At 36.9% G+C, this 12,667-nt stretch overlaps 1 protein-coding gene across 4 annotated transcripts in view; it reads right to left on the bottom strand.

Annotated features, from left to right (window-relative positions):
• The window catches only part of Ppp2r5e (protein phosphatase 2 regulatory subunit B'epsilon), a 156,813-nt gene that overhangs the window by 70,848 nt on the left and 73,298 nt on the right, over window positions 1–12,667 (bottom strand). For all 4 annotated transcript variants that reach the window (XM_077109150.1, XM_076850390.1, XM_077109149.1 and 1 more), the window contains exon 3: window positions 2,634–2,830. In XM_077109150.1, coding sequence (XP_076965265.1) covers window positions 2,634–2,830 — 197 coding nt within the window. The remainder of the gene's footprint in view (window positions 1–2,633; window positions 2,831–12,667) is intronic.

The raw sequence follows: 12,667 nt of genomic DNA, 5'->3' as shown, positions 1-12,667 counted from the left end.
GAAAAAGGCAAAACTATGAAGATAGTAAAAAAAGATCAGTGGTTGCCAAGGAGTTGGGGGTGGGGATGGTAATGAAAAGGCAGAACACAGTGGATTTTCAGGGCAGAGAAAACACTCTGTATGATAATATAATGACAGATACGTGTCATTACGTTATTGGTCCAAACACAAAGAATAGATAATACCAAGTATGAATCCTAATTAAACAATGAACTCTGGGTGATTATGGTGTGCCAGTGCAAGTTTCATTGATTATAACAAATGTACCACTATGGGGGCTGGGATTGTAGCTCAGTGGTAGAGTCTTTGCCTAGCACATGCAAGGCACTGGGTTCAATCCTCAGCAACACATTAAACAAATAATAAAATAAAGGTGTTGTATCCAACTACAACTAAAAAAATATTTTAAAAAAAAAATGTACCACTATGGTGGGGGAAGCTATCCCTGTGCGGAGCAGGGATATATGGGAAATCCCTGGACATCCCTCTATGTAATCATAAAACTGCTCTAAAAAAAATAAAATCTTTAAAAATGAATAAACAAATATACAGATATTTTCATACAAGGGCAAACTCATGTGTTTATGAGCTTCTTCATGGGGCACTGGTTAAAGTGGTATATTCATAATATGGTATATTCATAAAATGAAATATAGTGTAGTTGGTTAAAAAAAAAATGGCAGCATGGGCTGGGGATGTGGCTCAAGCGGTAGTGCGCTTGCCTGGCATGCGTGCGGTCCGGGTTCGATCCTCAGCACCACATACAAACAAAGATGTTGTGTCCGCCGAGAACTAAAAAATAAATATTAAAAAATTCTCTCTCTCTCTCTCCCACTCTCTCTTTAAAAAAAAAAAAAAATGGTAGCTTTAGATGTATGATATATATTATATATTGCTAAGCGAAAAAAGCAAGGTGCAGAAAAGGTATGTGTTATACCATCACTTGTGTGCTTACAAAATTTGACAATACTTACACAAATATGCTTGTATATGCTTATATATTCATAAATTATCAATGGGAAGATTTAGGAAAAAGTTATAAACATACATACATCTGTTGACTGAGGATACTGCTACATAAAACAAAGGGACTGTGCTCTACAGAAGGCAAGAGACTACAGAAAATCCTGAATATTAGGATAAGAGATTTAGAAAGCCTGCATGCATACAAGAGCAGGATTCTCAACAATGGAACTACTGACATTTGGGACCAGGTAATTCTTAGTTGTGTGGCTGCCCTGTAAGACTTCTTCTAGTAGCACTGCTAGCCACTAGATACTGAACACATCCTCCTACTTGCTCTCCCTGGTTGTGACTACCAAAAACGTCTCAACGTTGCCAAATGTCCCCTGTGAAGTAAAACTTCTCCAGGTTGAGAAGTACTGCTCAAGAGCTACAGTGATAGTAATTTACAAAACACTGCAGCTCTATATCCTTGCAAATTAACAACTCCAACATACATTCATATATAGATCTGAGGGGCATATTTGGCAGTTTTGAAATGATCTTCATACATCAGTTTCTCAAGCTGAGATAATTCAAGCCCCTTCCCAGATCTGAATTATCATTTCTAACTATATCTACTCCATCACAAATGTCTCTTTTTTGCTCCTATTGAATCCTAAATAATGAAGCTAGATAGATGTTCAGTAGTATATGAGAACATGCCAATTCCCCTAATGGGCTTCCCAATGATGCACTGACCCGTTACCTCCACAGGTTAATTTTACAAGTCAATACACCAGCCTTACCCTCCATTCCACCGACCACCAAATAGCAAATAGTTTCTAGATCCAAGATCTTCTGAGATGTCAAGGAAGGCAATCTTCCAAAAGAAATCTAACAATCATATTTTGGCTCAACTTTTGAAAGACTAATATAACTACTGACACAATAAGAATTACTCACATTATACTAAGGTTTCTTCCTATAATTCCTAATAAACATACAAAGTGTAACACAATGTCCTAAAATCGTGAAAGGAATCACTCCTGATTTCAAGGAGACTATAAAGAGAATGATTAGTTCTAAAGCCAAGAGAGGGTTGTACTAGAGTATACCATCACAATTTTTTTAAAATATTTATTTTTCAGTTTTTGATGGACACAATATCTTTATTTTAATTGTATGTGGTGCTGAGGATCGAACCCAGCGCCTGGCGCATGCTAGGCAAGAGCATTACCGCTTGAGTCACATCCCCAGCCCTACAATCACAATTTTTATTAAGTGTAAAGCCATTTCAAATATACCACAATGAATGGGGATGAGAAAAAAAGAAAGACATCCAACAGGCTTGAATATTTTTCAAACACAGATCTAAAACTTGGGTTGACTCTCCTGTGTCTTTTCTTTTTGAAAGGCCAGAAATCCAATAATACCCTGGCAATCTTGGCTTCATATTTTGAAGTCACTGATTCCTTCAATGCTGTTGTAGTTGAAAAGTTCTGGATTTCATCCTCATGAAATCATGCTCTTCAGATTCTAGTATTGTGCCGACTACTTTTGCTTAGCTCTCAGAACGTTGGTTCTCATTTGTGGAGGTAACCTCCAATGACCTCACTCTGTAATAAATACATTTGTGAGTCGCTATGGAAGATGCTTAAAAGTGTCAGCGGCGAAAAAAAGAAACTCACCATTCTAACTACTTCAGGGTAAGTCTGCTCTGTCAAACAGCCTCTGCTTATTGTAATGTAGTCCACCAGTTCATTAAGAGTGGAGCGCTTGTATTCTTTCATTTTAAGATCAGATAGCGTGTCCATGAAGTCAAAAATGACACAGCACTGCTGAAGTTTCTTTAGGAACAGTTCAGGCTGCTCTGAGGTTGGAACGTCTAAGAAAAAAAAAGGAAATGGTGTAAGTCTGTCATCAATTTCTAAGTAACAGGAATTCTCTACGAAATTTACTTCAAAAGCAAGCTCAAAAGAATAAGAATTCACATGACAATAGTGTTCTTTTTAACAGTTACACATGGGGGGAGGGGATAACATATACACTATTTCAGAGATCTTGACTCTGAAAACTATAATGCACCAACACAATTGACTTTGGTTGCTATTCTGCAACCAAAGATTGACTAAAATCCCAAGAGCCATTAGCCATTAAAATTTGAAGCAAATTTTAACAACAAAAAAATAACCCTGATGTCAATACCCATAAATCCAAAAACACTGAAAAATGTCAAATTCTTCCTCATAAGGTAAAGCCAGAAGTTTTCACTGTTGGTTTAAATTAGTTTTACTAAAAAAATTCAAAGCAGAAATGTCAGTCTATCCATTTTAATTTCATGCTGACACCCTTGATATTTAAAGCAATTATTGTGTGTGTTCTTATTTTGTTTTGTTTTTGCTTGATTTTCATGAAGTTTCTTTGTCAAAGACACTTGAAACCCCCGCCCCCAAAAAATGAAAAAAAAAAAAAAATAATAACAACTCTCCAAAAAAAGAGCACACTAAACAGTATGGTGGCACATACCTGCAATCCCAGTGGCTGAGGCAAAAGGATCACAAGTTCAAAACCAATCTCAGCAATTTAGCAAGGCCCTAAGCAACTTAGTGATATAAATTTTAAAAAATTTAAATCTTAAAAATAAAAAGGGATGGAGATGTGGCACAGTGGTAAAGTGCCCCTGGGTTCAATTCTAGGTACAAAAACAAATAAGTAAAAATGAAAACAAAAAAGAGCACACCAGTAGTAGGAAAATAAGAGAAAATTCCCTTCATCTACACTCTCTTTTGATCCACCTTTTTCCCTTACATTGGGAAAAAAACTACTAATGTCTTTATTAATATGTTGTCAGAATAGACATCTGTTCTTTTTTAAAACAAACAGCAGGTCAGACATTTGGCTTGGTTTAAAAAAAAAAAAAATGTAAGAAATTTTAGGTTAATTAAAATTCTCCAGCTAGAAAGGAATCTGACCTACAATTGGATTTGAAATACACAATTGAGCTACAGAGAACCAAATCCACTCCTATCTTTTCTACTATTTTATTTCCCCAAACTGGAGCATCACTGGAGAGGCAATGAAATTATGACCCACATAGGCTCTGCTGCCTTTATCCAAGGCAATTAACTCATTAATCCTCAGAACATCTTTGAGGTAAGCAGGTAGCATGGTTATTCTTCATTTTTCAATAAGAAAAGCAGGCACAGTCATTGAGATGAACACAATGAATGAACTATGGAGCTGGGCACAATGCCCAGGTCTCTAGCCATACACCCAGGTTCCCTTTGTACTACTTCAGAAGGATTTTAACAGTGTTTGGGCAGTCACTAACAACCATCCTCAGTTGTCAATCTTCCAGTAAATGCTATACAGTGGCTTCACAGCGTAGGCCATCCGCTCTCTGAAGGAGAATGTTACATCATCTAGAACCCACCTTACAACCAAGAGCCCCAATAGAGCGGAATGGAAACTAGCCTAGGCCTGTTTTACACATGATCCATATGACTAGCTCCATTAACTCCCATCCCCTACCCATATCCCACAACCCAAGTGACAGAGAACTAACCAAGCCACCCTGGACCTCATAGACAATTCCCCCCAAACACTGACTGCTAAGGTTAAACCTAGCTGAAAGGAAAACAGATCTTTTCCAAAGAATATTAGGGAACAAGGAGTAATAAATGCATTTGAAGGTATCACCACTACTCTCAGCATAAACAAGTTGTAAATATAGTAATTGTTAAACAGAGAGTTTCACTCTACCCCCAACCCCCCAAAGGTTCCCAGTGGCTTAATATACTTATAATCAAATACTTTGGATTTAAGGCATAATATATACTTATTCTGTGCTCCTAAAATGAATCATTTTTAAAATCTAGCTTGGGACCATAAGAACCAAACATAGTCAGATCAAGCTTTCTCTTTAAGTGCTACCTGATCAGGTGTTTAAAATAAATAAATAAGCAAAAACTAAATACAGCTGCTTATGAATATGAGTGTATATAGTCTTAACCAGTATCTAATTACATGCACAGGACCACCATGGTCCAGACTCCAGATCCTGAAACTGAATGGAGTTTTGATGCTGTAAAGGGAATAAGAAAAAGCTTATTAAATGGGGTATTAGTTAAAGGTTAAAATCTTCAGGGAAAATTGCAACTTTTGATATCATAACTTTCATAAAACCTAAAAATCAGATCACTCACATGGAGAACTCCTTAAAACACAGCACATAAGAATTACAAAACATCTATAAATGATAGCCTTTCTGAGAGTAAATCAACATTTAAGCAGTAACAACAATTAATGTTTGTGGTTACTGCAATAACAATCAAGAGATTCATTTATTTAGCAAGTCAAAAAATTCAAGCAGTTAACATTTAGATCCTTTTTAATGTCAGGCAATTGGAGTTTATCCTTTATTTATGCAAACTGGCATGTCATAAACAAATGAGAACCAGGCTAACCACTTGCCAAATGGAATAATGATAATAAGCGTACATTTATTGAACAGAGTTAGTATACTTACTATGTACAATTCTAAACACTTACACATATTACATTTTGATTAATATCTACAACAACCCTACACAGTAAGTACTATTTCAAGTTTAACAGATGAATAAACCAAGATAGAGATTGCTTCAGTAATCTGCCCATAGTCATACAGCTAAAAAGCATTGAAGACAGGAGTCAAACACAGGCAATCTGGCTCCAGGCCTAGACTCATCATCACCATGTACCATTCAAACACAATCAAAGGCCAGAGTGATATCATATTCCAGAAAATGAGGGGGATGGGGCGTGTGGGCAATCTCCCCTCTAGACCATTCTCCAGAGGTTAACATGCAGAGCCAAAGTTATTCTTTATCATCCTTTATCACACACTAAATTCTTTTAAAATGAACTCCATTAAATTGAAGAACTTGAGCAGTCAAGAACAACCAAAAGCTGGGGTGGTGCGGGCCAGAGGTGGGGTGGTCCCTTAAACAGACAATTCCTTTAATAGTAACAATTTAAAAAGGAAAAGAAGGAAACTATTTCATTCAGGGGAAGGATGAACTAACTATCAAAACACTCCAAGAGCCAAGTGTGGTGGAGTTTACCCATAGTTCCAGCTAGTAGGAAGGACAAAGTGAGTAAGTAGGTGAAGCAGGTGGATGGCTTAAGTATAGAAGTTCAAGCTATCCTGGACAACATAGCAAGACTATCTCTTTAAAAACAAAACAAAAAACACAATTGCTCCAAGCAAGTACCAGTAATAGTTGGCCCTTGGATTGTCATCCCTCCTCCCTCTAGCTCTGCTGCTCCCAAGCCCCCTCCTCTCATCTACCTAGCCCCTGTGGGCTCTGAAGGTAGAATTAAAAGGTAGAACAGGCCAGGGGTCAGAGAAGGTACACTCTGAGTAGTCCCAAGAGTTTCAATAAAATTAAAGAAGTTTAGTATTATGGAACTGGTTCCAGAAGTAGATATAAATATTCTTTCTAAAGAAACATTTATTAAAAGGATCAGTTACTGAGCCATAAAGAAAATCTCATAAATGACAGAAAGCAGATTCCAATCACACTGCATTAAATAAATAACACTAGCTACCCACCTCCCAAATCCAAGTCACCTGAAAGTCACTTCTGAAGTAACTTAAAAGAAAATTAAAGGTAATGGAAGGAGACCCTCATTGTTATACAAAATTACATATAAGAGGAAGTGAGGGGAAAGGGGAAAAAAAAACAAGAGGGAGAAATGAATTACAGTAGATGGGGTAGAGAGAGAAGTTGGGAGGGGAGGGGAGGGGGGATAGTAGAGGATAGGAAAGGCAACAGAATACATCAGACACTAGTATGGCGATATGTAAAACAGTGAATGTGTAACCGATGAGATTCTGCAATCTGTATAAGGGGTAAAAATGGGAGTTCATAACCCACTTGAATCAAATGTATGAAATATGATATGTCAAGCACTATGTAATGTTTTGACCAACCAATAATAAAAATTTTAAAAAAAGAGGAAAAAAAAAACTAATACATGGAAAAAAAAAAAAAAAAAAGAAAATTAAAGGTCATCACAGACTCCCCAAGCAAACCAGGCAGTGGATACTTCTTTCTTTCAATGGAACTGGCCTACAAAAGCCAGCCTGCCCCTGGGAAGAAGAATCCCACAGAATCATATCATAAACAACGAAGAATCAATAAGTGGTTTTGTAATACCACAAATGTCATTAGCACAATGACTATCCATCCAATGTTAGTATGTGTTTAAAGGGGAGAATAATTGATCCAATCATCACAGATGGTAAGAACATATCAGGTCAGACTCCACTAATCTGGAAGAACAAGTAGACAGATTTCCAGAATATGCTTCCCATCCAAGAAAAGAGTGTAGGGACAAACTAAGTTGTATTTCTCACTGTATTGTGTTTTGTTGTGGTGGTGGTTTTGTTGTTTTGGTTTGGTTTGGTATTTTGGTGGTGGTGGTACGGGGATTGAACTCAGAGGCACTCAGCCACTGAGACACATCCCCAGCCCTGTTTTGTATTTTATTTAGAGACAAGGTCTCACTGAGTTGCTAGGACCTCACTCAGTTGCTGAGGCTGGCTTTGAACTCAGGATCCTCCTGTCTCAGCCTCCTGAGCCACTGAGATTACAGGCGTGTACCACCATGCCCAGCCATTGTCTTACTCTCCTTTTTAGCATTAATCATGTTTTCCATATGCATTTTAGATCATCACCTCCCAGCATCCTAACAACTGTCAACAATAAGACAGAGAAAATGACTACTACCCCTTCAAGTGTTTGTACACAAATAACTTCAAAATTTACAAGTGTGATAAGCAATGAAAAAATGAACACAGAATTCAAGAGCAAAGAAGAGTACAAATTCAGATTCAATGGCAAAGATTCTCCTTGTATATAAAGAACAGACTGCAAGATCCATATGTTTTTAACCACAGCCCCTCTCCCTGGCCCACAGATCATAACAAGTTTGAGAAAGAGAACTCCCTTTTCCCTCATTATGACTTAAAAGGTTGGTTGTTACTTACCATTTGCAAAAGTTTATTATTCCCTAGTCATTAACTCCCATTATTCTATCCTATCTAATGTTTAGGACACAAGACCATGGATCCAAGGTCAGCTCACTTGCTCTTGAGGCTTGGCTCAATCAGAACTTTGAAAAGCATTGGCAATTTGAGAAACAAATAAGCAGCAAAAGAAAAAATAAATAAAATAGGAGTTTGGTGTCTTTAGTTTTAGTGCTATTAGACTTCAATCAACTTAAGTTACTGAAAAATCAGAATTTAAGTTCACACTTGCAAATATGCCAATAAAGAAGGTACATATCACTGTATTTATTAGCCATAGTATGATAACAACAAAGCCAATTTTTTATTATTTTTCATTATTTATTTATTATTATGTGGTACTGAGGATCAAAACCAGGGCCCCACATGTGCTAGGCAAGAGCTCTACTATTGAGCCACAACCCCAGCTACACCATTTTTTTTTTATTAATTTTTTAAAAATATGTGGGCTAAGCTGGGCACAGTGGCACACACCTGTAATCCCAGCGGCTTGGGAGGCTGAGACAGGAGCATCATGAGTTCAATGCCAGCCTCAGCAATGGCAAGGCACTAAGCAACTCAGTAAAACCCTGTCTCTAAATACAATACAAACTAGGGCTGGGGATATGGTTCAGTGGTAGAGTACCCCTAAGTTCAACCCCTGGCGCCAAAAAAAAAATAAAACAAACAAAGATGTGGGCTAGTAACTTACTGATAGCTATTAAAAATATGTGGGGAAATATAGTAAAAGTAAATATTTCCATCAGCTGTGGAATAAACATTTCCATAGATGTTTGCATTGGAAGCTAAACCATAACATTATTCATAACCCCCTAATGAACAATATCTGTTATTCAATGAAATATATTTTTAAATTATATATTAATATATTTATAAATTATATTTGTAACATTTCTATCCAAAAGAGCTAAAATACAATCCTTCTAAATTAAGAACACTTTTCACTTCAAAGCATTCTAAGATATTAATCACTCAACCCCTTTACTTCCATTTCTCCAACTTAAAAAAAAAAATTGGGATCAACACAGAATATGCGTGGAAACTATGATCTCTTAGCCCTGCCACCCTAACCTTTAGAACTTTGCCTTGAGGTGTCCATGTATGCTATAAGTCCCTCACACAACCCTTAATAAACTTTAACAAAATCCATGAAAATTTTACTTACATAAAACACACGAATCTATATTTACAAAAAATTAAGAATAATATCTCAGGTCTAAGAAGATGCTTAGTATTAAAATACTAGAACCTTGGGAGACTAAAGCAAGAATACACCATTACATGTGGTAAAATAATTATGTCTCTGTGGTCTGTACAATTTATGTTATCTCTAAACACAGACACAGGCAAAAGCCATTCCTTTGTGTAGGAAATCTTAAAAGAACCTTATTTTACTGCTTTTGACACCTGATAAGTCACAGATCTGACCAACAATATTTCATCAAAACAAGGAGATAACTGTAAATCTTCATAATGAATCAAATAATAAAATTAGGTATCATGTCCTAGGAACTGGATCCAAACATGACATTTGAATCATATAGGAAAATTCAACAAACATAAGCAAATAAGAAACTAACCCCAAACCAACCTATTAACTAAAATAAGTATTAAATTCCTGAACATTTCAATTACTTTGTTACTATATTCAAATTAGTAGGTTCAAAAATATTTGCTGTTGGATGATGGTGATGGTGGTGTTTTTTCATTGCCACAAGTTATATCACCTCAGGTGATTTCACTGTGTGGCTAGGGTTGAAAAACCACTATTTTTAGAGCAAGAACTTAAAAATCTTCTTTCATCCCCTCTACCTTTGAAATTCTTTCTCTTTCAGCTTATTTAAAATTGACAGTGAAACTTTCAGTTTCCAAGCTAAGGAAGGCCCCCTGAACCATCTGTAACTGTGAGAGCAGTTTTTATTGACCCTGGCTATAAAACAGTAAATGAAGACTTGGCTGCTTTTAGAACTCTTGCCAATCCATTAGAAAGCTTGCAAACACTTCATTAATTATTAGCACACACTTGTCCTACAGATCTCACAGAAAGGCTAGCACAAATACAGCAGTATCAAAAAGCATGAGACCAGCTGAACATGGAGGCACACCTGTAATCCCACCTACTCAGGAAGCTCAAGCAGGGGGAATAACAAGTTGGAGGCCAGCATAAAAAACTTAGTGAGACCCTGATTCAAAAAAATTTTTCAGAGAGGAAGGGTCTGGGGATGTGACTTAGTAGTAGAGTGTTTACATACCGTGCACAAGGCTAGCTCTGGGTTCAATCTATAGTACCACCACCACTACCCCACCCCCCAAAAAAAGAAAAGTAGAAAAGGCCAGTACCAAAGTTTCAAGGTAAAAAGAATGGCAATGACAGTAATAATATACACTTACTCTTATAAAGCACTGTAATAAGTTAGTCCTCAAATTATTTGTTAGTGGCAACTATTAATATTCCAGTTTTTCAGATGAAGAAACTGATGCCCAGAACAGCTAACTCACCTACCCAATTCACACAGCTACAGTCAGTATCTGATCCCAAGTAGTCTTATCCCAGGGTCCATACTAACAACAATAATATCCATGATGGCTATGATAAATAACAGTGACTAACAGCCATCATTACCACCACTGGAGCTATAAATATGCTTTCACTGCCAATCTAAAAGTAAAGGAAGCATATACATTGGCACATGCCTATAATCCCCAGCAACTTGAGAGGCTGAGGCAGGAAATTTACATGTTTAAGACCAGCCTAGCCAACTATTAAGACCCTGTCTCAAAATAAAAAGTAAAAAGGGTTGGAGATATAGCTTCAGTGGTAAAGCAACCTTGGATTCAATTCCCAGCATTGCTAAAATAAATAAATAAATAGATAGATAAATAGATAGTGATGGAAAATTTAATAGATGTTTCTTCAAATACTTGGACGCTTTAAAACAAAATGGAATAAAACAACCCTAAATAAGTGAACAAATATAGGTGGATAAACTTAATTTTTTAATAATAATATATTAACTATTTTTCCCAGCAAAAATAATCAACATGTGTTTATTATTATTCTTTCATGGAGCTATCCAGTTCCATTTTCCAAAAGCTAACAAATACACACACTCTGATTTATAAGCAAAACCCAAAGGTCACTACTATTGCAGACAAGTATGGCAGCCTCAGAAGCAAAACCACATGATTCAGGTTTTTCATGTTATTCTGACATTATGTTCCAATCAAAGTAAACAGAGGGAATGTATAAGCACACAGTATGCACAGAAATACATACACACATAAAACACACACACACACACACTCACTCCTGATAAATATTTGTTTTCAACACTTTGCTATTTCTCATGTGTTATGTACTAATGCCAAGGTAGTTAATGAAATTTGTCAACACAAGAAACTGACCAACTCCTAATTACAGGTGAAAATTACTTTCCTGCTACCAAACTCACCGCAGGACATGAGCCACCAAAGCCTCTGAGTCACCAGGTCAAAGTCTCTATTATTAATTCATTTCCTAAGGTCTTATTCCAGGGTTGGAAACATCAGCAGCACAGAGAAAAGGCCTTTTGAACATGAGAAATTCCTGGAGCTTGCTGGGCTATGCCAAAGAAGGCTGCAAGACTTATACAGTATTCTACAGTATCTATATCAGTGGTTTCCTCCTTTGAGGACTTTATATACTAGTAAATTAACCAAAAAAAGTAAGTTGCCATTTTTTATTTCTCCTCCAGGTTAGGCATTTAAAAAAAAAAAAAAACTGGTCATAATTTATTTTCACTATAGTTTTATAAAAAGAAAAACACTCCCTGCCCCATGATGGTACTAGGGATTGAACCCACAGGCTCCACTCAGCAACAATTCCAGTCATCCCCAACCCCAGCTGCCAGCTGTTTTTCTTTTTTTTTACCTCCCTCTCAAAACAGGGTATAAGTAACCAAGGCTGGCCTAGAACTTGCCATCCTCCTGCCTTAGCCGATTGAGTAGCTGAGATTCCAAGCATGCACCACCAGACCCTGAGAAAAGACCTTTAAAATAACAACAAAAATTCCTTAGGAGAGGGAGACAGAGGGAAGGAGAGGGGGAAGGAGGGAAGGAGGAAGGGAGGGAGAGGGAGGGAGGAAAGGAGAGAGGGAGGAAGGGAGGGGGAGAGAAGACAAGTGCATGCACACTTATGTATTATCTACCTATATTTTCTACCTGGACCATTCCCTCTCCTTACTTTTCACTTTGCCCATTAATGCAAATCCTGTGTCACATTAGCTCCTGTTTCCCGCTTTTGCTAGAAGCATAATCAGCAAGCTAGTTTCAATTATATTTAAAGCTGAGAAGATAACTATATGTTCCACAGTATAGGAATGGAAGCCATGTAGCCCTTAAAAACTGTAATACAAAATTACCACAAAACTTGTACATATCTCCACTTGACCATTTGCCACATTATACTGTGATTTTTTTTGTTGTTGTTGTTGTTTATTTATATGCAGTGCTAAGAATTGAACCCGATGCCTTACACACAACAGGCAGGGTCTCTGTACCACTGAGCACAAAGGCAGACCTTGATTTTTTTTTTTTTCCTTTTTTTAAACCAGCACCTCACATGTCTTATTTGCCTTTTAATTCTCAGTCCCTGGTAGGAGTTTCTAG

This window comes from Callospermophilus lateralis, chromosome 3 (genome assembly GCF_048772815.1).
Source record: "Callospermophilus lateralis isolate mCalLat2 chromosome 3, mCalLat2.hap1, whole genome shotgun sequence".
Lineage (NCBI taxonomy): Eukaryota > Metazoa > Chordata > Mammalia > Rodentia > Sciuridae > Callospermophilus > Callospermophilus lateralis.
This window is presented reverse-complemented; position numbering and strand designations above follow the sequence as displayed.